The 26660-nt window shown below is 36.0% G+C and overlaps 1 protein-coding gene across 3 annotated transcripts; it reads right to left on the bottom strand.

The window, feature by feature from the left end:
- Positions 1–283: 283 nt before the first annotated feature.
- On the bottom strand, positions 284–26660 carry LOC306888267 (CMP-N-acetylneuraminate-beta-galactosamide-alpha-2,3-sialyltransferase 4-like). 3 transcript variants are annotated; one of them, XM_079446461.1, is made up of 11 exons: positions 26298–26660; positions 16026–16097; positions 12882–12954; positions 12649–12738; positions 10791–10888; positions 10423–10486; positions 8926–9021; positions 3948–4137; positions 3728–3865; positions 1740–1892; positions 284–1615 (listed from the first exon to the last, which is right to left on the bottom strand). In XM_079446461.1, exons 2-11 carry the CDS (start codon positions 16045–16047, stop codon positions 1526–1528), a joined length of 1014 nt encoding a protein of 337 aa, XP_079302587.1. In that variant the 5' UTR covers positions 16048–16097; positions 26298–26660; the 3' UTR covers positions 284–1525. The 3 variants fall into 3 exon arrangements, with proteins under 3 accessions (XP_079302587.1, XP_079302586.1, XP_079302588.1); XM_079446460.1 differs by having other exon boundaries at positions 8926–9024; positions 26298–26614; XM_079446462.1 differs by lacking the exon at positions 8926–9021 and having other exon boundaries at positions 26298–26614.

Here is a 26660-nt window from a genome sequence, read left to right as displayed (position 1 = left end):
AAACCCACATTAAAATAAATATAGCCGATTTCCGAGTAGCTAATGACTGTAAATTAGAAATTTGTCCGGCTTAATGAGAACAATTTATGTACTGAGTTTGGTGTCTGTAGCTAAAACTACCCCCCCCCACACACACACACACACTTTTATCAATAGGTGGCGCTATACAGTGCCTCTTCCCCGCCCTTTTATGAACTTTTGCCAGTGTCTATCTATCATTAATACTGATGTGTGTGTTGAAATCACCATAAAATAATTGTCAAGTTTGACACGTTGTCATGGCAACAGTATTTTAGATATCAATATTCTCTTCACAACTTTACATCGGCCGTGTTTTGACATTATTCTGATTAAGTTTAAAGTAAATCGAGTAAAAATAAGATGCTGAATTCAAAGCATTTGAAAAATGATACACTTCCTGCTGCCAGTTAGTGGCGCTATAACTTTCAGTCATAAAAGTCACATCTATCCGATCGGCATCATAGTGTAAACCACTGAAGTTTGATCAAAATCAGATAATGCATGTGGATATTATTAGGCATTTCCAATTTTTCGCCATAACTTCATCGCCTCGGCAAACGAGATATCAAAAATCTCTTCGCAATTTAGCATCCCCAATGTCTTGTGATCATGTTTACCGAGTTTGGTGCTCATTTGTTGGAAATCCTCAGAGTATATCAAATTCCAGAGCATGTGCTTTTTACACAGCCCTGAATAGCTGACTTCCTGTTGGGCAGAGCCTATGACATGCAGCGCGAAAGTTGTTCGGCTCAATGAGATCTATATTTGTACCGAGTTTCATATGAATGCGTGCAAGTACGTGTGAGAGATCAATCAAGTTTTCTGACTGTGTTCCAGGGTGCGCCATAGAGCCCCTGTGTCACGCCCGGGTCCCAGCCTCTGTGGCGTCCTAATGGCCACAGATTCCAATGTGTGTGCCAACTTTCAAGAGTTTTTGAGCACATTAAGGCCCCCAAAAACCCCCGGATAGTCGATATAAATAAAAAAAAAAGAATAAATCTTAGGAAAACGAGAGGCCCCTGCGCCTTAGTGGCTTGGGCCCTAAAAAAGTATATATTAGGATACCCAAAGGATACCTACTTCTCTGAGACTTTTGTATCTTGACAAATCTGAGCACAACTTGAGACATCTCTTCTGAAACTCCAGAAGCAGGAGACAGTCTCCATTTGTTCAACTGAGATCTTTTGAGTATTGCTTATGGTAATTAAATTGTCATCTAAAAACAAGAAGCATATTTTCATTTTATTAAATACTTACTGTAAGTTCATAAGAAAAAAAATAAGTTCCCGAAAGGAAACAAAACAATAAGCAGAAAAGATTCATTAATTATAAATACTCGAGGTCAGATAAAAATGATTGAATGACACAGAAATGCAGAAACCTTAGAGAAACAACTAACAGCTTTGCAGTGTGAATGCAGGATATTTCAGTTCAGTCCAAAGATGAAGATAGTGCTGTATTTACATGTGTTTATGTTTTCATTTATATATGTTTATGTTGGGTGTCAGGAATGAGGATGAAGATATAAAATAGCTCCCTGGTCTTCCAGTCTCTTAAGCATGAGAGCCTCTTGATTGAGGTCATGGTAGGAATTCTGAAACAACATCAATGACATTCGGTAAAGCAGTGCAACGTGACATACAGTATACGGCAACATGAGAATCAAAGCACCAACCACAGCTCAGGTTTTCCATTGCAAGCGGACGCTTTATACTAACCTTCATGGATTTCATTGTCTCTTTTCCGTAATAGTGGATGGGATGTTTCTCGTTCCTGGACTCTGGATATCCGAATCCAGCCACATGCACAACGTCACAGTAGTTCAGTGCCACAAATACAGCCAGAATGCCAGTGGTGGGGTGGACTAGTTTCTGACGGAGAAACAGAGAACGAGCTGATCAGGTAAAGTGTGTTTAATAGTGTTTGTCCTCCTGCAGGGGGCGGCTGAAGACAGCTTTAACTCTCCTCTGAAAGAAATCTTAGCTTTTAGTTCAAGTCATCTATAGCAGATTTCATTGCTTATTTGCTATACAAATATGTCTAATCAAAAGATCTCCCTTCCTTTAGTCCCACTTGTAGACGTCTTGAAATAAGCCTGTAGTGTAACATAACCTATTGGCTGTTTAAAAAAAAAGTCCTGCACAAGCTTTAATGCGAAATATGTCAACGTAGACATAAACCCGTGCTTTTAAACAATTTTATGAGGTTTTAAACGTTGTAAAAACGTTTAATACGCATATGCGCTACAATCAAAACAATGCAATAAACAATTTCAAATGTATTCCCCATAAATTTTTGCCAGACATCAACTTTTAAGTTGGAAACTTTCCACTTACAGTAGTAAAAGAAAGTAATGCATCTTGGTTTTTCCAGCCCTGACTGCTTAAATTGCGTCAATCTCTCTCTCGTTCCAAGTCATTAGCTTTTTCACATTGCTGCAGCAACTGATCTGTGCGCTCCCACACAAAACACAATCCTAAATCTCCTCAAAGACATTGCACATTTCAGCCTACCTTTCCTGTCACCATTTTATCACGTTCATCATTAGAACAAGGGTTCAGCACCTTTCCTTTCCAAATGTGGCTGTAAACATTAGACAACAGCACTGTTACAAATACCAAGTTTCTAAAGTTTTACTATGTACAGTATCTCACAGAAGAGAGTACACCCCTCACATTTTTGTAAATATTTTATTATATCTTTTCATGTGACAATACTGATGAAATGACACTTTGCTATAATGTAAAGTAGTGAGTGTACAGCTTGTATAACATTGTAAATTTACTGTCTCCTCAAAATAACTCAACACACAGCCATTAATGTCTAAGCCGCTGGCCACAAAAGTGAGTACACCCCTAAGTGAAAATATCCAAATCCAAAACACACACACCGTGAACACACACCCGGAGCAGTGGTGTAAATAAATATATTTTATATATTATAAAATATAATAATATTAATGTATATACATGTAAATATTTTCAAACTATATACTATGTGTGTGCAATAATTTTAGCATATATTCACATAGAAAACAGCTATGTAAATTTATAATAATATTTCACAATATTACAGTTTTTAATGTATTTTTGATCAAATAAATGAGACTTCTTTCAAAAATATTAAAAAATGTATCAGTCCCAAAACATTTGCATGGAATTCATCTACTAAAAATGTATTGACTTCCACTGTCAACTGGACGATTTGCAACCAGAAACTTATTTGTCTGTGTATTTTGCATTATGCAAATATAGTGTTCCTCACAGACTCAGTTCTGATTTTAAGTTCAGAATATATTGGATAAAATAATAAATCTTTAATTCAATGAAATTGTGTTTTGTATATTTATAAATATTAAATAAAATAATAAATAATATAATTTAAAAATGCTATTTTTTAAGTTTTCATTCTAAATTTATACTTAAAAACCTGTATTTATTTATGCCTAAAAATGTAGGTAACTTTAATGTCAAGAATCCATATATGATGCATTAAAATGCAGCCTAGTTCATCAGGTTTTGGAACAAAGCCTCATTACAAACGTTTCATAATTAACAAATATGTAAATGGAACTATACATATGCATGTCTGAAATGACACCAAAAGTAATCATTATTTGGAACATCTGTTCTGCCAAAGTAGGAGTGTTTCCATGGCAATAACAGTGTTTATCACTCCGAATCCTGGCCGTGTGTGCAGATCTCACCTGTTGTCTGCATGGTTGCAGGGGAATTTGAAGCAGCTTGCTGGCTGTCAGGCGAAGGAAATATGGGTCCAGAATACGGATCCGACTAGCCCGGCCAAGCCAGATCTGGGGCGGAGGCTTCCAGAAACCCTTTCGGACCTAAATCGAGCACAGCGCCTCATGATTACTGGGAAACCAGGTGCATGCTGCACATGAGGGGAAAAAGGTGAGACAGACTGACCCTCTTCTCGTCATACAGGATCTCTTTGAGCCAGCGGAGGTCCTGCTGCTTGAAAGGAACCAGGACCTGCAGGGTGTCTGGGTCATTGTGGATATCAGGATTATGGGAGGCGGATTCAGGATAAAACAGACGCAATGTGGTCTTGTTACCCACGTCCCCCTCATAGCCTCTCACCGGGGCATCATTCAGCCTGACACAGAGATATGGCAGCAGTGCATAATAAGGTCAAAGGTCAAATCAGATTTGGAGAGTCGGAATCAGCATTCCTTCCTTCCTGCATCGTTCATTTTTTTAATGAAATTCAGTACTTTTATTTTCCTAATTTTTGGTGCCAATTCCAAAAATTGTGCCCGTTTCATGTTTTCTCACAAAACATGACGTGCATTTCATAGCATTTTTTGTGTTTGGTAACCAATTGTAAGGTGAAGAAGTCTTATATTGTTGCTTAATCAGCAGAAAAACACAACAAGTACATGATTCCTGTCTTCCTCTCAGCCACATTACAACTATTTGTTCAATTCTCAGCCCATTTTCACATGCATCACAGTATTTCATGCCCAATCCAAGCCAGAATTATGGTCAGTGACAGAAGAAAGGCAAACATGAGCCAGATGTGTTGTGCTACATCTGTATGTTTTACTACATCCAAACCGAGACAGAAAAGAGTGAACAAAAGCTTATTTATAAGTGTATGTTTAAAGTTCTTTGTCACTAAATGGAGTATTTATAATTTTTTTCTCTCCTGTACAGATTTGACAGATTTTTTATTTTTGTTTTACATTTGTTCAACTGATGAATTTTTACAATGATACAAATTGTTACACTTACATTGTCATCAAAAGTTTTGAGATTTGCTTTTGTTATTTTGATAAGTGCACTGAAGCTGTTACATACGACGGCGTTTTAGTGTCTCTTTAAAAAATAAGAAAAATCTAAGATTAGGAATTAAAGTAATATTTCGAGATATTGTAATATTGTACGTAATATTTCGAGAATAAAGTCAAAATTCCGAGAATTAAGTCGAAATGTTTCGAGAATAAAGTCGAAATATACGAGAATAAAGTCAAAATGTTTTGAGAATAAAGTCGAAATATTACGAGAATAAAGTCAAAATATTATGAGAATAAAGTCGAAATATACGAGAATAAAGTCGAAATATACGAGAATAAAGTCGAAATATTACGAGAATAAAGTCGAAATATTACAAGAATAAAGTCAAAATATTACGAGAATAAAGTCGAAATATACGAGAATAAAATCAAAATTACGAGAATAAATTCAAAATTACGAGAATAAAGTCGAAATATTACGAGAATAAAGTCGAAATATTACGAGAATAAAGTCGAAATATTATGAGAATAAAGTCGAAATATTACGAGAATAAAGTCAAAATATTACGAAAATAAAGTCTAAATGTTTCGAGAATAAAGTCAAAATTACGAGAATAAAGTCGAAATGTTTCGAGAATAAAGTCAAAATTACGAGAATAAAGTCGAAATGTTTTGAGAATAAATTCAAAATGATTTGACAATTTAAATCGTAGAAATTAAAGTTATAATATTTTGGGAGTATATCATATATTGCGCATGCAAATGGCCCGCATTGAGAGCACCGGGAGAAGAGGCCAGGCCACCGGAATTGATTTGAATATTGTTGCTCCCGAGCAGCTGCATCATCTTACTTGGGATGAGGAAGAGTCAATTTTAAGGACTCACAGAAACGGCTCAATATCAAGAATATGATATTTATTAACAGACTGAACAGGAACAACTGTTTATCTTAAAATCAGCTCACACACTCAATCGACATGCCTTTGGGGTGCACTGTAGCTCTCTTATTTAACCCTTTTAAATACACTACAAATATATGGGGACTATTAGCAGAAATCATACCATGTGTCATACTCGTGGGGACAATATGCTTGGAAAAAAATATTTCATGTCTTCCATTGCATTAGTTTTATTGCACCAGCCACCCAATAGCATTTGCTTAAGCTTTGTGCTTTTAGTGCTTTTAATATAAAACAAAGTCTCAGCTTTCAAAATCAGTTTTATAGGGAAACACAAATGCGATTTTCAAGCTCTTTAATGTGGCGTGACAGATCGCTTTATTTATGTGAATTAATTCGAGAATGTTTCGAGAATAAAGTCGAAATATTACGAGAATAAAGTCAAAATATTACGAGAATAAAGTCGAAATGTTTCGAGAATAAAGTCGAAATATTACGAGAATAAAGTCAAAATATTACGAGAATAAAGTCTAAATGTTTCGAGAATAAAGTCGAAATATTACGAGAATAAAGTCAAAATATTACGAGAATAAAGTCGAAATGTTTCGAGAATAAAGTCAAAATTACGAGAATAAAGTCTAAATGTTTCGAGAATAAAGTCGAAATATTACGAGAATAAAGTCGAAATATTACGAGAATAAAGTCGAAATGTTTCGAGAATAAATTCAAAATTACGAGAATAAAGTCGAAATGTACGAGAATAAAGTCGAAATGTTTCGAGAATAAAGTCGAAATATTACGAGAATAAAGTCGAAATATTACGAGAATAAAGTCGAAATATTACGAGAATAAAGTCAAAATATTACGAGAATAAAGTCTAAATGTTTCGAGAATAAATTCAAAATTACGAGAATAAATTCAAAATTACGAGAATAAAGTCGAAATATTACGAGAATAAAGTCGAAATATTACGAGAATAAAGTCGAAATGTTTCGAGAATAAAGTCAAAATTACGAGAATAAAGTCGAAATGTTTTGAGAATAAATTCAAAATGATTTGACAATTTAAATCGTAGAAATTAAAGTTATAATATTTTGGGAGTATATCATATATTGCGCATGCAAATGGCCCGCATTGAGAGCACCGGGAGAAGAGGCCAGGCCACCGGAATTGATTTGAATATTGTTGCTCCCGAGCAGCTGCATCATCTTACTGGGATGAGGAAGAGTCAATTTTAAGGACTCACAGAAACGGCTCAATATCAAGAATATGATATTTATTAACAGACTGAACAGGAACAACTGTTTATCTTAAAATCAGCTCACACACTCAATCGACATGCCTTTGGGGTGCACTGTAGCTCTCTTATTTAACCCTTTTAAATACACTACAAATATATGGGGACTATTAGCAGAAATCATACCATGTGTCATACTCGTGGGGACAATATGCTTGGAAAAAAATATTTCATGTCTTCCATTGCATTCGTTGTATTGCACCAGCCACCCAATAGCATTTGCTTAAGCTTTGTGCTTTTAGTGCTTTTAATATAAAACAAAGTCTCAGCTTTCAAAATCAGTTTTATAGGGAAACACAAATGCGATTTTCAAGCTCTTTAATGTGGCGTGACAGATCGCTTTATTTATGTGAATTAATTCATTATCTACATGTGCATGTACATGTGGCGTCCAAACTTTCATTCCTCACACAGCCTGTTTAATTCAACAGCAATACAAACGTTCTAAAGGCTGAAGTGGACTCAAATTTGTTAACATAAGTTATATTGTTGTCTTTTCTGCTGTAAACGTTAAGAGACTATTCACAAGCTGTTTTATTCATGGTATAATACTGTAAATGAGGACATAATATTTAACGTCTTCCATTCATTATTTGTAGTGCGCCAGCCACCCAGTAATCGCAACAATTGTGTTTTGGTTTTTTTACAATTTTTACAAACAGCTCAGCTTTCAAATTCTGTCAGTTTTATAACTAAATACAAATTATAAATCTGTTTTTGCTCTTTATTTCAAGTTTATAGCAAGATATAAAAGTGAAGGAACATCATAAGGCATGAAAAAAAAAACATGTTGATTTGCTGCTCAAGAAACCGTTCTGATTATTATCAGTGCTGGAAACATTTGTGCTACCCAATATTTTTGTGGAAACTGATACTTTTTTCAGAATTCTTTGATGAATAGAAAGTTCAAAAGCACAGCATTGTTGTGAAATAGAAATGTTTTATTACATTATAAATTACGTTACTGTCACTGCTGATAAAAATTATTAATTAATAAATAAAAAAAGAAAATTAAATTATTATACTTTTTTTTTTTACTTTTTTACTTGGAATTTGATGTGAGAGACAACAGGAGATGGACTTTTTTTTCATACATGTTTAATGGGCAAAATTTGAACTTGTCAAGTGGCTCGGCTCTCCTTCCCCGCCGTGATTAGCTTCTGAGAACACGGCGAGGACGGGAGACCATGGATAGATACACTCAGCCAAATTCTGCCATTTGTTAGAGGCTTAGAAAAAATAAAAAGGCATTTGTTCATTCCAAGGCTATAAGGCGGCTTGAGAAACAAAGGTCGAGAAACAGTAGCCAAGCAGAGCTCTAATTGCAGGAGGGCTTGTTAAGTGAGGCTATTATATGCCACTCAACAGACTTACAATACAACAAGAATGCAAAATACAAGCCAGACTAATGGAAAGGCTTTCACGCTGTACATAGAAAGAAAAAATGGTAGCACTTTATTTTACAGTGTGTGTACTTCCCTGGTACATACATGGTAAATATCTTGTACCTACGGGCAAATGAGTGGTAACACAAGGTTCTTACCTGAAGTATATGTACATAACAAATAAGAAACACGACTGTACTTCACAGTCGTACATGCATGGCAATTATTTTGTACATACAGACAAGTGTGGGTAAGAACGGTCACTTACAGGTAGTGCCCGTACATGGTAACTAATTAGATACTTTACTGTACTTACTAATGTATAGACCAGGGAAGTACACGCACTGTAAAATAAAGTGCTCCTGAAAAAATATTCAGTGGACAATGGAAAACAAGAGATGGAGAGGAGAAATTAACTAAAAGGCTCATAAAGCTCTAACTAAAACTTTCTGAGGACCTACATTTGAAAAGAGTATTTTTTTTAAATAATGAGGAGTCTTTGATGCTAAATAAAGACAGTGTAAAAGAAACACTGAAAGGTCAAACGGAGGTGGAGGTTTTATTTACCTGATCACCACGTCGTATTTGTTAATGATCTCCCCCAGTGAACTGTTTTTTATGGAAAAGCTGTTTCCAATGACTGCACACGTCCTGCAATCTAAGCTGCTGACACACAGAACACTTTCCATGAGTGCAGTACACAACAAAGACAAAAAGTTTATTTTGTAGTGAAAAGAAATGCTTCAGTTCAGAAAATGCAGTGAATGGGTGCCGTCAGAATGAGAGTCCAAACAGCGGATAAAACAATTTCACAATAATCCACAAGTAATCCACACCCCTCCAGTCCATCAGATAACATATTGAGAAGACAAAAGCTGTGTGTTTGTAAGAGACAAATCCATTGTTAAGATGGTTTAAACTTCAAACCATTACTTCCTGCTAAAATATGAGTCCATAATAACGTTTCCTCCAGTGAAATATTTGCCTTGTATGAATCAGGAGAGAAATCTGCACAGATTAAGCACCAAAAACAGCTCTAAACAAATATGTGGGTGGATTCTGATGTGAGAGATGACAGGAGATGTACTTTTGACTGGAGGAAGCATTATTATGGACTTAAAATTTAAATGTTTTAATGATGGACTTGTTTCTTACAAACACACAGCTATTCTCTTCATAAAACATTAACTGATGGACTGGAGTGGTGTGGATTATTGTGATGTTTTTATCAGATGTTTGGATTCTGACGGCACCCATTCACTGCAGAGCATCCATTGCTGAGCAAGTGACAAAATGCTAAGTTTCTCCAAATCTGATGAAGAATCAAACTCATCTACAACTTGGATGGCCTCAGGATGAGTTAATTTTTTGCAATTTTTTTTCTTTAGCAATGAACATCAAACAAACATCAAAATTAATAGAGAAAACTGATCAAATGAACAAGTAAAAATTAAAATGAATTGTAACAGGACTGTGAGTAACAGCGTATCCGTGTGCTCCGGCTGACACAGAACAGCGTACGCAGTTTGCGTCTAGCGGATATTCTCCAAAATGGCACTAAAGAGACGCGGAAGAAACAAATTGTTGAATAAAGTCTTTATTTTTAGTTTCTTTGCGCAGAAAAAGTGTTCTCGTTGCTTCATAAAATTCAGACTGAACCACTGATGGCAGATGGACTATTTTGACGATGTCTTTCATACTTTTCTGGGCCTTGACAGTGGTATTTACTTGGCAGTCAATGGGACAGTCACAAGCCTCCCGGTTTTCATATAAAATATCTTAAATTGTGTTCCAAAGACGAACAAAGCTTTTACAGATTTGGAACGACATGGGGGTAAGTCACTTATGACAAAATTTTAATTTTGGGGTGGAGTAACCCTTTAAATAAAATCCTTTTGATCATGAGCAAGAGCATTACTGTAATTAATTTGTAATGCATGCAGTAATTCACACCACACTGCAACTGAAGCAAAAGACTGAATCTGAGGTATGGGTTTCTTCAAGCGTATGGGAGCTTGAGTTCAGAGTTTAGATACTTGTGAAAGCAGTTCAGCCCTACTTCACCTCTCAATGTTTGCTGGCATTTTGTAGCTGGAAGTCACTGCCAAGACCTTCAGAAGCAAGAGCTCTGCAGAGACAAAGAAGAAAGTATTTAAACAAAGTGCACCATGACTGTATCAACATGAATGGACTTCATGCAGAATGATGAGCAGCATGCAGCAAAAGCATGTTGACTACAGAACAGACTAGCATCTTTATATATGTTGACTGAAAGGTTTTGGGGGCAAGTGAGGTTTCAGCAACGGGATTTATGCGATCGTGCACTCAAGCCAGATTTAACATAAGCATTAGCTTAATGACTTTGCAGTAGATTTAACCATTGTATTAAAGGAAAGATTATAAGAGAGCGAAGCAACAGAAGCTGTACATACCGCTGCCTTTAATATCATAGGGCAGAGCTTCAGCTGACAGATGTTTCCTCCAGAAGAAATCCTTCAGTTTTAGAAAGAGCTCAGTCTTTCGGCTCATGCTGTGTCAGTGAAACAAAAGACAGACTCAAATACAAACTACTCCTCAAACTACTCAAATTCATTTTAGACATTTACTCTTTTTGTGTATAGATTTGATTGACTTAATGACAGACTTTTAAGCTTAAATTTAAATTGATTATAAAAATCGAAAACATATATAGATTGTATGAAAATTATATTTATTTTCAGCACTGTCCTAGTAACACAGTCTCCAAACAGATATTTTGGAACAAATATTTAATGTGTGTGTGTGTGTGTGTGTGTGTGTGTGTGTGTGTGTGTGTGTGACCACGTGTGACCAAACAATATTTTTTATCTCCTAACCCATGGGTTCTCAAAGTTTGGGGGGCACGGACCATCAGCAGAAAAAGAAAATAAATAAAACAGTAAACAGCCATAGGACGTAACTTACAATGGGATACGGATCGGTTTGTGAAAGGGAAAAGAAAAGCCATAGATGAAGTTGCACAGACCCAAGCAGGTGCTGGTCATTCAAAAGCTAAATGCAGAAAATATGACAAGGCATATCTTGCTCTTGGCTTCACTCACCATGTCTACACCGGACGTTACAGTTTTTACGTTGCGCCGCAACAGTGTACACTGGACGCGACGAATGGAAAGGGGAGTAGTGTGTGGCCAAGTATGGTGACCCATACAATCAAATTATGTACTTCTTTTGTTTGTTTGTTTTTGGTCATTCAACCTATCATGCAACTCTTATTTATGTGTAAATTCCTCTAATTCATTCATTTGTAAAAGCAAATACGCAAACCTCTCTACTGTAAAACTGTACACTTGGATGGAAATTTATCATGTGTTTGTGGCAGACTGCTGCCTTCAGGTGGAAAATAAAAATAGTGTGTGTGTGCTCGTTTTTGTGACAAATGAGGACATAAATTTGTATAATGACAGAGGTATGACAGGTATTACAAGGTGAAGGTGATTTATGAGGACATTGCCCCATGTCCCCATTTTTCAAAACGCTTATAAATCATACAGAGTGAGTTTTTTGGGGGAAAGTAGAAATGCACAGTCTCCTGTGAGGGCTAAGTTTAGGTGTAGGGTTGGTGTAGGGCAATAGCACACACAGTTTGTTCAGTATAAAAACCATTACGCCTATGGAGAGTCCCCACTTTTCACAAAAACAAACGTTTGTGTGTGTGTGAAACTTTTTCATGATTTGCACTCAGGATGTTTATAGCATTGTCCCTTTCATTTCTGTGTGTGTTCGTTCAATTTTGCATCTGGTATATAGATTTTATTCAAAACATATTTTAAATAAATGCATTTTCCAGTTCGTTTATTATGGTCGATCCATAGGAATTTTGACTGCGAACAGTCAAGGTTTGGCTTTTTTTTTATAACCATTTAGATTTACTGAATGAAGTCAATCTTTTTGTTTGTTTGTTTAGATTGCATTTCTAAAAAATAAGTCATTAAGTTTTGAGCCACTCAGATTGAGGAAATCATTTTTATAAAAAACACGCTTACGCGTGTTAATTCTATTAAACTCAATGTTTTTGCATCAGATAAATACTGCTGCCCTTGCAAAAATAAAAACTCTTTCATCATTTGCCCATTTTCATGTCGTTCTGAAAAGTATTGGTAACCAAAAAGGTTTGGTTACTACCGACTTCCACTGTGTGATGAAAAAAAAAAAGAAAGTATTTCATCTTATTCTATGTTCCACAGAAACAAAAAAAGAAAGTCATACAGGTTTGGAACGACATGAGAGTGAGTAAAATATGAGGTCACATACTTGAATTTGAGATTGTCCCACTTCCTTTGCAAGCAATAGTTGTGATATAGAGAAACAGTGGGCTGAGGGGACTTTCCACTGCCTCCGTAGCTTAAAGAAAAGAACAAATCAGTAGTTAGCATAAGTACACCTTCACAGCTTTTGCATGTCTCAGCCTGAGAAGAACAAAAACAATAATAACTAATGAAACCGTAATGTATTTGATATCAAGTAGAGCAGGTGACGGCACTAACCTCTCAAAGTAGAACTGGGAGCAATAATAACAGATGAAGAAGAGCACAACTAGGAGGAGTCTTAAAAACCATGCTAAAAGAGAACAAGAAATGGAGAAACAGCTTTTATTAATTAAAATACATATGTGACCCTGGACCTCAAAACCATGCATAAGGGTCAATTTTCTGAAATTGAGATGTATGCATCATCTGAAAGCTTAATAAACTATCTTTCCATTGATGTATGGTTTGTTAGAATATGGCCATATTTGGCTGAGATACAACTATTTGAAAATCTGGAATCTGAGGGTGCAAAAAAATCTAAATATTGAGAAAATCTCCTTTAAAGTTGTTCAAATGAAGTTCTTAGCAATGCATATTACTAATCAGAAATTAAGTTTTGATATATTTACGGTAGGAAATGTAATAATTATCTTCATGGAACATGGTCTTTACTTAATATCCTAATGATTTTTGGCATAAAAAACCAATTTGAATTGCCCCTTGTGGGATTAATAAAGTTGTTAATTTAATAAAAGAGAAATGTATCATTTTGACCCATACAATGTATTGTTGGCTATTGCTACAAATATACCTGTGCTACTGATGACTGCTTTTGTGCTCCAGGGTCACATATTGTAAGATTGATCAAACTGGCACTGGGCTGCCAACCAGGAAAAGGGAATCCTGGGTTATCTTCACGTTTCACATTGCTCATAATTTACCCCGGGTTAACAATTAATCCTGGGTATTCGTAATCTGACGTTTCAAACTCATCTCAGGTTAATGTTGTTATTTGCATATTTGCAGCGTCGCTGATTGGAATATATACTGTACATAAGAGCTCTAGAGTTGTGCATCCTGATGTTATATATTTCCGACTGCACTATCAAGTTTTCCAGAATGGACTTTCAGACAATAAGGATGAATCTGTCACCATTTGACATTTCTTCCACTCAAACAATGAAACGGAAGTTTATACAATGCTCTATGTTTTCGTAACAGTCCAACGCATGAGAATATGATGCACGTGATTGGGTGACTGTTGCCTAGCATCTAGATGTAATGTTCTAACATCACATCGTTTCACACTGTAGAAGTTTTGTTCCACAACGCAGGGTTATCAGTAACACAGTGTAACCCTGTCCTAAGCAACGGTGCTTCTGAAATTAGTGAGGATGCTCCAGTAAAATGCAGATGTTATATATGAGCAGTGCTGTGTTGTAACTAATTACATGTAATCCTAATTATGTAGTCAGATTCCAAAATTTAACTAATTAAATCACACATTAAAAAAAAAATCATAATAATCACGATTAATATCACCTAACATTAACGTTTTTAAATATAATTTTATATGTATATTATACTTATATTATAAATACAATTTTATATATACTTTTATAATTTCACATTCAATCTTCAAATTAATGTAGAAACAACATACAGTATATTTTAAGAATTTGTTAAATGGCATCTTTTTTTATGACTGAAGGCCAGTATCACTAATACCAACACTACTGATGTCTCTATGAAATTGTTTTATTTTTCCTAATATTTAACCATTGACTATTTAGCCATTTGACATTACAGTATAATTCTGAGCGATCAATTTTAACATTTATTAGACTTTAAAAAATAACTTCTAATTTAAGTGAACTTAAATCAATCTTCAAATAAACCCACTATAATAAATGTCATATTTTACCTGTACCTTCAGCAGGTAGGAAATATACAGAAATAGAATAAATTAATCAAACACTAGATTTTAAATTAAATATAGATGAATCCTGAAAGCTACACAAGTTATTGATTTCCTCTTTGATTAACAGACGTCACAGCAGCTGGTGATTAGGTTATTTGGCTGCTATTACTTTAAGAGCTGCCGCTGCTGAACGTGACATGAATCTGACATGCATTGTATTTTCTCACAGCTCTTTACATTTACTGGCATGTTTAAGGTCTTAATGTCTCTACTAAGGAGCAGACGAATTGAATTGGGTGTGTTAGATGAGGAAGACTGTGCTGGGCTGCTCCAGGACAGTTTTGAAAATCACTGCATTTCAGAGACATGTTCTTTAATGTGACTCGTTTATAACTAATACTTCCATGCATGCACAGTTTTAAGGCAGCTTTAATCACCTTTTGGGTAACTTCATGACTTAACAGATTACATAACTACGACATTGCACGCTTGTAGTTTAATTAGTTTTTTTAATATTGCGCGCTCATTTGAAGAGCATGTGCTAGGAGCACAGTATAACAGCTGGCAGGACAGGAACATTTGTTGTTACTGACATGTGGCCTGACAACATCTCATCTGACCGCAGTTCACTGCTGTTCTACTGAAGCTCCCTCATCACCTGTACCTTTTCTGCATTTGTTTGAATACTGTCCGGTGCTGAGGTGAAGTAAGAGTGTGCGTCTGAAAAGTCTCCCGTTCGATATGGTCGTAAAAATGTTCCGCGTCTAAATAAATGCAATTATTTTCAAGAAGCAGCCTCTGTGTTAACTGTGTTAAATATCTTTAACATGTTAAACTGAAAAAAAACCTAAAAAAAACACTGCATGCATTAACATGCTACATTTGAAAGCAAAAAATATATATATTTTACAACGTAATACACATAATCATCATCATTCAGTGTAACAGATATATTTATGCAAAAACGAAACAACATACTTATTCTGACCTGTACTAATGAAAACTTTAAAATTTAATAATATAATGCATTATACATACAAAACAAATTTTATTATATTTTAAATGATTAAAAAGGTTTTACAAATATGTAAAATGAAGCGTGAAGGATAGTGGTAAAGACTAGTAAAGATTTAAAATTACATTTTTTTTAACCTTAAATAGAGTCTTTTAATGCCATCTAATGTTTCTTGTTCTAAATATGCATGACAAGATTTTTTAATGTATGAACTATTGTTACACAATGACATTTTAGTGAGTGACACCATCCTGATTATGAGATAAATATAAGTATTATTAGATAAAAATATTGTAATTTTGTAATTTACTGTTCTAAAATAAAATTATTTTTATTTTACAGCACAATGGTATTATTACTTTAAATTGTTTTAGATGAAGTGATGCATCTCAACAGCACTGCCCAAATACCCCTGTACTATTTATGTGTGTGTTTGCATACTCACTTTTGGCTGCTTTTAAGGTCATCTTCACTCATGCCTTTGCCCTCTGATTTCTGAACTGTCCATACTGCTCTCCTGAGGAAACACAGCATCACATCATGTTCACCATCTCTCTCCTTCCATCCCATGTTTGTACAAGACAATATGTAAGACCACAACAAAAAGGTGAAAAACTAAAGAAGACACACAGGAATGTAAAGTGAAAACAGTCCTTGCAAGCGTTTTTTTTTTCTTGTCCGTTGTGTATGTCTCACTTCAGCCAGTGTATCAGGAAGCAGACAGACTGGCTAAACCGACCGTCTGCTAGCCGCCTCACATCACAGAAGTCAGTTAATTCTCAGCACATAGAGACTCTTTCACCTAGATATCACACTATAGAGACTCTGTCTGTTCCCCAAACGGGAAAATACAGAAAACATCCAAACCAAAGTAAGAGTAACAATTTAATTGATGTTCAACAGATATAATACAGATAAACAAATGATAAAGCTTGGCTTATTGAATATCTAATATTCAATAAGCCAAGCTTTATCATAGAAGACACACAGGAATGTAAAGTGAAAACAGTCCTTGCAAGCGTTTTTTTCTTGTCCGTTGTGTATGTCTCACTTCCTCACTTTTTATATGATACTTCCACCCTAAAGGTCATGTTTGTGTGTCAGTGTCGAAGAGGTCTGGTCCTGATTCGAAATTAAATCGATGTCACTCACAAACCGAGTGATACAATATATGTCATGCACATGTGCGCTGCGCATGCATGATCACCCACCCACCCTAGGCTGGTTTCCCGTTTCCTTTCTTTCTAGATATATGGCACATAGTCTTAGAGTTTGTCCTTGACTAACTGGGGCCCAGGTCAGGAAGCAGACAGACTGGCTAAACCGACCGTCTGCTAGCCGCCTCACATCACAGACGTCAGTTAATTCTCAGCACATAGAGACTCTTTCACCTAGATATCACACTATAGAGACTCTGTCTGTTCCCCAAACTGGAAAATACAGAAAACATCCAAACCAAAGTAAGAGTAACAATTTAATTGATGTTCAACAGATATAATACAGATAAACAAATGATAAAGCTTGGCTTATTGAATATTAGATCCCTTTCTACAAAAGCACTTTTTATAAATGTATATGATTACTGACCATAAACTAGATGTGCTTTGTTTGACAGAAACCTGGTTAAAACCAGATGACAACATTACTTTAAACGAGTCTGTGGCAGCCATAACCCATCAGTGGCAGCCATAACTCGCTACCAGCACGCCATTGGCATGCATACCCCCGCCTCCTCCCACATTGCCCTATCACCTCACAGTTCGCTGCTGACGATCTCCTCACCCTCCAAACTGAGGATTCGACACTGCAAACTATGGCAGCTCACATTTCCGACCCATTAAATTATCCCATTACTACCTCCGACCTAGCCACTTCCTCCGAGCTCCGCACGCTCCACTCCATCAAGCACATGCTGCATCTGAGAGATGGTGTTGGACATATCACGTATGTCCCTGAGCCCCTCACTGCGCCAAAGCTTGTAGTCCCTCAAGGCCAAAGGGGGATTATGCTGACACACGCCCATGATGCACCATGCGCAGGACACCACGGTGCCAAGGCCACCTATGAAACACTCAAGCAAGTAGCATACTGGCCTGGCATTCAGCAAGACGTAGCGGAATACGTTAAGGGATGTCTGGTGTGTTGCCAGTTCCAACCGGCAAATCCAAATCACCGAGCCCCGCAAAGGAATGGTCTTCCCATGGTCGGACCTCCAAATAGACTGTGTAGTACCCCTGCTACGATCAACACGGGGTAGCAAATAATTCCTCACGTGGTTTGCGAATTCACAAAGTGGATAGAGTGCCACCCAGCTCCCAATGATACAGCAGAAACGATAGCCTGTCTGTTAATGAACCACATCTTTTCAAGATTTGGACTGCCTTTATCCTGTTACCCATCACCCCCCATTTGGGGCCTCACAGGTGAAAATAACCTACCTAAATTAAAACGGTAACAGTTCCTGACAAAGAGTGCTACACAAATTAGGTATCTTTGGAAAGAAGGCACTCTAGGCTTTACTATCTATCATCCAGAGTTGATAACGCTCAAACAGATAAAAAGTTATAGACACTGACGTGCCTTGAAAAATGTTTTTCCAGACTGAATGTTTTTCATAAACAAATACATGAAATAAGTCCTGGAGCAATCCAGAAAAGTAATGGGTTGAAAGCCACGTGTCTCATCAAATTCGAAGACGATACCATAAAACATGAGATTCCTGCAATATTTTTTCTGAAAATATTTATAGTCCTCCCCACCCCACCTTTCTGGATTACAATCCACCATCAAAGTGATAAATTTAATTATTCAAGATGCTGTAAGATAAGGCTATAAATGATCCGCCACCTGCAGGATCCTCACATGAGATAGCCTAGTAGCTGGGAAAACTTCTTTATGTTTACAGACGTGACGTAATGACGCAGTGCCAAGCTCGAATTTCCCGCAGAAGCCTACCTGTACTCAAATTAGAAAACATTATTATAAACTAACCGTTGTGAATCGGGCTAAAGTAAGGTGATAGTTTTGAACACTGGCTGGTTATGTAATTTCTCAAATATTGATTTCGGTTCATTTTTAACCCAAAAAAAAGTTACGGACTGCTTTAAGTAGAAATTACTCAAACTCATCTAACTGGTCACGTTAAATTTACTTATTTCCTTTGTTAATTTGTCCATAACTTAGTTAAGTAGATTTGACCTAATTTTATATTTAAATTTTGAAAATGTGTGTGCAAAAACTGTACTTGTTTTTCTTCCCAGTGTTCTCTGATTCGCATCTGCTACCTTAATTCAAGTTTATCTCATGTGATGCATGACAACAATACATTGAAGGGACATCAACTATTTCACAGGCCTGTAGATTGTGCACAAGCTCTGCAGCTCAACAAACATTTTATGATTCCGATTAAATGATTACAAGGGTGCGGTCAGGATCCTTCAGCAACCACCTGTAAAACTGTCTTCAAAGCACTCATCTAAGTCAACTCTTACATGGTCAATAAAACTCAAAGCGTCACTTAAAGCACATAGAAACCTGATCTTATATTTGCAATTTGCAATCAAACACAGCACTAAATAAAAATATGCAATTTCATGCAATGTGACCGTATAATGTCAGCATAAACCGCGTGGGCCAAAATCAAGTTGTCACACTTATAACCTCAAAAACATTTAGACCTTTGTTATCTGAATAATTCAAAAAGTGGTCAATTTATTTTTACTTGAAGCAATGCTGCAATCTAATAAAGATTAAAGAACTATCGTCTGGCAAAATCCAGTTCTGAATGAAATAAAAGCAAACGAAAGCACAATAGCCAATCGCATGAAAGCCACTCATTGCATTTAGACATGCAGACGTGGTCAAAACAATCTGCTGAAGTCAAACCGATCATCAGAATGGGTAAGAAAGGTGATTTAAGTGACATTGATTGTGTTATAAATGTTGGTGCCAGACGGGCCGATCTGAGTTTTTCAGAAACTGCTGATCTGCAGGGATTTTTAATGCACAACCATCTCAGAGAGTGGTCCAAATAAGAGAAAACATCCAGTGAATGGCAGTTCTGTGGGCAAAAATGCCTTATTGATGCCAGAGGTCAGAGGAGAATGGTCAGACTGGTTTGAGCAGATAGAAAGGCAACAGTAACTCAAATAACCACTCGTTACAACCAAAGTCTGTAGAAACACACTGAAACCTGTAGAAGATGGGCTATAGCCGCAGAAGATCACAACGGATGACACTCCTGTCAGGAAACTCGGGTTACAATTCACACGGCTCACCAAAACTGGACAATAGGCTGCCCAGACTCATTGGAAATGCATGCCTTTACCTACATTTCTGCATATATCATTAAACGTACCTATATGTATGAATCGCTGCAGTTTCCAGTTAAAATGAACACTAGAAGCAGACAACTTCTTTTCTTTTTCACACAAAGTATGATTTACAGGGACAGAGTTTTGATTTATAATTCCTTGCTCATTATTATGTTGTGACTCCAAAACAATTTTAACATGCAGTGGGATTTGAAAACTGATACTTTATAACATTAGCGTCACATGTACAGCTTCATATGGTTTTCTACCATTTGCTCTCTCTTGGTCACACTCATGTCCAGAGGCGGGCAGGTGCTGCGTTGAAAGTTTTTGTCTAAGGTCATTTTTTGGGATCAAGCAAGATTCATTTTCCATCTTCCCAGTTTATAAGCAGATTTAACTGTTAACTGCTATTTAATCACATTCTGTGCTGGCCAAAGTTCTGGGACCATATTGAAAATCTGGGAATCAAAACATTCAAATCGAGAAACATAAAGAAAGGTGTGTGTGTGTCTATATATATATATATATATATATATATATATAGACACACACACTTACTAATGTATTAATTATTCTTCAAAATCTCATTTTGTGTTCCACAGAAAGTCAGACATGTTTGGAACAACTTGAGGATGATAAAATGATGACAGAATTAAAAGATGAAAGAAAAAGTTATTTCTACAGGCCCATTCGAAACCAATTAGGTCTTTCTTTTCAGGCCTGCTGGTTCAAATTATACTCACAACACAAACTCATCCGCTATATTCTACATGGTCTGTGCCTGAAGTATATGAGAAAAAAAAATTAACTTATATACAAATATTTCATAAATATTTAAATCAATCAATCCTATTTAGACGAAAAAGGCTTTCCAAGCATAAAAAAAATTTGGAATACAGCTATAAATGTAGTTTTCTTTGTTTTGTTTCATACATTAGAAAGTGTGCTGTTTAATTGTACTTTTTCTAAACAAAAGGAAAAAAATACTACTGTATGTTTTTACCATCATTTACAGAAGAAACCCAAACCGCAGTGATCCATCTTAATTGCTGGAAACTGCAGAAATTTTGGAAGTATGAATCATTAGATGACATTAAAAACACTTAATTACAACGCAGTCCTAAAACATGAATTAAACAATTTTAAATCTTTATATTATCCTTCAAACCATATTTTACTCATTTATCAGTTTTTAATCATCTGAAATATAATAAAATTTAGTCCAATCACCCACTCTTTTATATATTCTAATAAGTGCAGGTCAGAATTAGTATGTTGTTTCATATTGACTTAAATCTGTTACGGTGTAATATATATATATATAATTTTCCCAGGCAGTCTCACTCGAATGTCACACTATGCCAATACGAGGTTCATGTTGTGCAACTGAATCATTCTAAATGTCTGTGGAAACTTGATGTGAAGAAACCAGTTGTAATGAGCCATGACAAAAGGATTATTTTCACTGAGTTTTTGCAAACTCGCCATCAGTATAGTATCAATAAACACAACTTCAAAAATCGAGTTGATGCTGCTGCTCTGAGACAGAATGGCAAATTTTCTGACTGAGCAATGAGCATGTGAACAACCCTAAAAAATAATAGTCTAAGGCACAACTCCTCTAAAGTGCACATAATCTAGTATGAAATAAGATGCAAGAATGGAAAAGAGAAAAAGTCATTAAATGACTACATTCTCAATACAACAAAATTTTAACATGCATTTAAATTCATTTATTTGCAGTTAAACAGTATATTTTCGTATAGTAACAGTACAGTTTCAATCCATATGAGAGATGGCATAAAAATAGCTATGAGCTGCTGGAAATAGAATCCAATAATCTTGATAGGATTGAGCTCACAGCTCCTCCGCTTACCCAATTTAACCCTGGCTCTGCGTCCAGACACAGCCATCATTCAGCAGTCAGAGCAAAGCTGTTGCGTGTCCCAGCATGCTCGACATAAGAGACCCTTCTCTGACACACTTTGTAGGGCTGGGCGATATGGATATGGTTGGGCGATATCACAATAATTGTTTTCATTGTAAAATCTTTATTTTTTTTAAGTTTAAAGCCAGATTTTTGCTCCAAAGTGAAAGTTGTAGAAACCAGACCATTAATTTTTCTTAACAAAATAAATATCTAAATAGAAATAATGTCTTAGTTTCTGCATCTTCTAATGAGTGATGATGAGTCAAATCAAGAAACAGGTTTGGGTTGCCTGATAATAATAATAATATATATTTTTTTTTTTCTCTTAGAAATGCACATTTGATAGTAGTTTGAGTTAGGATGCAGAGGTAAAGTTTTGTTCATTATCAAAATCAGTAACATCTGTAAAAATTGTAGCAAGTGTGTTTTTTGGGGGTTTTTTAAGCATTGGTCTCCCATATTAGCATACATTTAAATCATGATAAACACAATTAAAACAGTAGTCAGTTTAAAATGTACTTGAATAAAGTACAAATTCCCCAAAATAATTGTACCATTTGGACCAATTAGACACACAAGTTTGCATTTGATTTAACAAATCAATTAGTTATTAGATTAACAAATAGTCACAGACCCACCCAATACACATACTGGGTGCAAGTCTGTCTGTCAATGACTACAGGCCTCTGTTTCCATGGCAACCCATCTGATAACACTAGGTTTATTGCTCAGAGAAATGCGGGCAGAGCAACTCACTCCGTTTCCCCTTAGGAAAGAGACAATGGACTCTTCTCTAATTAATTCATAGAAAAACCTTTCTTTGAATGAACACACATATCTTCAGGTCATTGTGTATATTATTACTGTTCTTGTATATGTTTTTGTGTATCGTATCCTGTTTTATGCATGCTTATTATAGAACTCTAGTTAATATTACGTCATGTATATCATGTTTGGTCTGTATCTATTCGTCTTCAGATGATCTAATTGAAAGCGTATATTATATGTCGATACCTATGCAACATATAAGTGTGCTAAGAATCTTTAATAGTTTGTATATCAACTTCCAATCCAGTTCATATGCAAATTACCATGCATGGAGTCAAAGAGTCGTAAACTTTCCCTCCAAAAGGTGTGACCTCTTTAACAGATAAAGCTCTCACATAAGTGACGGCCCGGCGGTCTGCGGTTTTGTTAGATACTAAGAGGATGTGAGCTAGAACTTTTTCTGGACCATCTAAGTTTTTGTGCCAGGCCTTGCGGCCTTGACTTTCCATTCAACAAAGGACCTCAGCAGATCTCTTACAATCTCAAGGGAATAATCAGCAATTTTGATTTTTGTCATAATCGTGCAGCCCTAACGTGCGCTTTATCTGCATAATAAGCCACATGGAGAGAACAGTCTAAAACTGCCAAATCCAAAGGGCGAAAAAAAAAAAAAAAAAATTCACAACAGCTCACTGATAAAGAACTTTGAAATCGGAGGAACATGGGGTTTGTAATGGTATCAGCAGTAACATGTCTTTTTTTTATTATAAAATTTATTAAGGTACTTCATATCAATTGATTATTTTATTTGGAACTGACGCAAACTGAAAGATGAGACTACTTATAATAGTGGATTTTACCAATAATAATCACACTGGCCGATAACTGAATAATTAACCAAGTTTTCAAATGGATACTAAATGAAAACAAATATAACACTGCAAGTAAAAAGTGCTGAACTGCAGTGTTATATATTAATTAGGCCTGTACATTGATCATTCATGGTAATTATAGTGCTTTAGCTAATGATAACAAATACAAAAATGAATGATTAAATGCCGATATCAACCATCTATAATGAACAATCCTTCTACAGCTGTTGTTAAACTTAATGTTACAAACAGACTCTTATTCTTAAGGCCATTGCACACTGAGTCTGAAACTTTTGCGCGTTAAAAAATAAATACGACCTCACGTTGTGTTAATCACGTTTACACACTGCCTCCGAAAACTTCGTCCGTCATAAAAAATGCGGATCGGGTTCGATTATCTTTGTTTTTGCATCCGTAGCATGCATTTTGATAGGAAAGGAACGAATACGGAAAAACGCATGCGAAAATTTTGGACTCAGTGTGCAATGACCTTTACTCTTAGCAACCTCTAATTTATAATAAATAAGTGTGGCACCAGTGTAAAAACACATTATGTACAATAAGTCTGAAAAACTAAAACTGAACTTTCTGATGAGTCACATTTAAACTACATTGTAACGTTGCTCTATCATTTTAACAACATTCCTTAATAACATTCTTCTCATTTAGGATTTAAAATTTCACTTCAGACCATGCTTCTTCAACATTCTTATTGTGTGTACAGTCCACTAATGAAGTGTTGACGTCAGATGCAAATGCTGCGGACAGATGTTTCCTGAATGTTTGAATGACCATTCCTACGCATCTAACTAAATTCAACTAAAGCTTTAACATCAATCCCAAATGGTGTAATTACATCTAACCCCTATTACCTTTCTGGATGGCTCAAGTCTTCCACTTCTGCTCTGCACGCTTTCGTGTAAAACAGGAAAGGGAAATTGACAGCTAGCGTTCACATCTTCTGGCCTGACCTGTGGTCTAAGATGAAGCTATCTCTGAACTGCCACTATCGTATCTCTCAAAAGCATGCACAGCTTGACCCTTTAACTTCAGGACCAAAGGCAACTGTTGCAATGACTTGCTGAATTAGGAAAAGGCCTAGACTTTTGAAATGTGAAGACCTTGTGAATCATCATGAGCAAAACAAAACCTGAAATGCCTCTGTGCATCAATGTAAGCATAACATTAAGTGAAAGATTAATTGAACCAGCCCACAGTGCAGCAATGTTCAAATCTGCAATGCATGTATAAGCTTGCACCACAAAGCTGAAGCTTATTATGCCTGGATACAAGGCGTAGATCTGAAACTCAGTGCAGGTCTGTTCTGTCTTCTTGTAAATAAATATTGACAGTCATCCTTTAGCAACAGAATGAGTCAGACTTTACAGGTTTCTAACAAATCTGCACACAGATAAAGCTGAATCCAATTTGCAAACTCAACATTAAAAGAAAAAGAGCGCTTAAAGGAAGCGCCACCTCAAACATCCTGTCTCATATCCTCACCACAAATGCATTACCATGTAATTGCCTTTCAATACATTGATGAAAACTGTGTAATGCATTTTGAAGTGCCCTTTAAAAGCTTGAGTGAATTGCTAATAATTTCTTAATGTTTATATGATCTGTCGGTTTTAGCCAGTCATTCATAAACTGATACAATCAGACCCTCCCTTTCATAAGGGCACGAGAGAAGAGAAGCCTTGTGTAAGACCACCAGTCACATGAGTGTATAAAAAATTAATCTTTCATCAAATGTATATACACAAAGAGACTAGATGATGCAAAAATACCAAAAATTATATATTTATACATTTTAACCTAAAAAGTTGCTTAATGTGGTACCATATGAATCAACTTGACTAAATACAGTAAATAAGAATATGGTAGCTCTAATTTTTACTTTATTTTACAGGTAGCATTTGTCTGCCATACAGTAAGAATTATTCTAGCATATTGTGGACAACTGCACATAAAAATAACATTATTATACTGCTAAATAATAATAATAATTGTAATGATGATAATAGTATCAACTTTACATTTAAAGCCTTGCAAACCTCATCCTTACATTTTACCTGATATATTTGCATTTGCAGCAACTGATGGTGTCTATTTGTAATTCACCATCTTTTACATTTGCTGTGCAAATTGCCACTATAATTTATATATTTACACATACACTGTATATGATAAGAGTTTTCCAGAATTGAACCAGCTGGTATGCAGGTCTTGGGTCTGTTTGCTGGTTTTAGGGAGGTTCTAGCTGATCCAGCAGTAAACCATTTTTTCCTGCATGATATTCTAATTGTTAAACTTCTGGGTAAATGTAAGTGAAAATGCCAGGTTCAAACCACTCTTCATAACCACTGATTTAAAAACTGGTTTGCTGCTTAGTCAGGGTGGTTCTAAAGAAATTTGGACACTTTTTTTGCTGGAAAGCCACAGTTGTCAATCAGTTACTACCAGCTAAATACCAACTTAAACCTCATGTCAACAACATAACTGAAACCAAACAAACTAACCAAAATTGCACCACCACCTAACGGAGTATCTGTTGCTCAACTGGCAACAAGAAGCTTAAATGTGAGTTTCCTCATCCGAAAGGAGTTTAACAGCCCTTTAAGACAAAGAAAAGGGACAAACAGATAACAGAAATAACAGAGTTAAGCGAACAAAATACTAAGAGATCAAGTATGCGTAATTTTCCGAATGTAATGTAAACGGTCCCAAAACGCAGAGAGCAGCCTATAGAAAACATGTTCAGGCATCATCAACATGGAGTAGGCAGCACACTCGGTTTTCAAACTTACTTGAGACTTAAATCAACTTACCAGGATGCACGTATAGTTAAAAGCACAAAGATAGTCCGTAAAGTGAATGTGATTGCCCAGGCAGTCCCCCCCTCTAGCCCTCTCCCCAGATCACATCCCACGAGCAAAGCTGCGCTCACGGGCGTCTTTTCTCTTCAGATGGGAGGCTCCGTTAGATTACTTCACTGGGTTTAGAAGCGCCCAGAACGCAAACGGTCGCTTCTTTCGGCTCTAAATAGCATCAGTATCCTTCTCTCCTGTTTTCATGGGGCTCTTTCAGTGGGTCGCATCACTGCACAGAGTGTACCCACTAAACACTGACACAACACTAGGATCATGAAATCGAGGATGTTTGCACACTCCATTTTTAAACGTCATGAAAGA

Source organism: Barbus barbus, assembly GCF_936440315.1.
Source record: "Barbus barbus genome assembly, chromosome: 22".
NCBI classification, from domain to species: domain Eukaryota; kingdom Metazoa; phylum Chordata; class Actinopteri; order Cypriniformes; family Cyprinidae; genus Barbus; species Barbus barbus.
The sequence above is the reverse complement of the archived record's forward strand: the minus strand, read 5'-3'. Positions and strand labels throughout refer to the sequence as shown.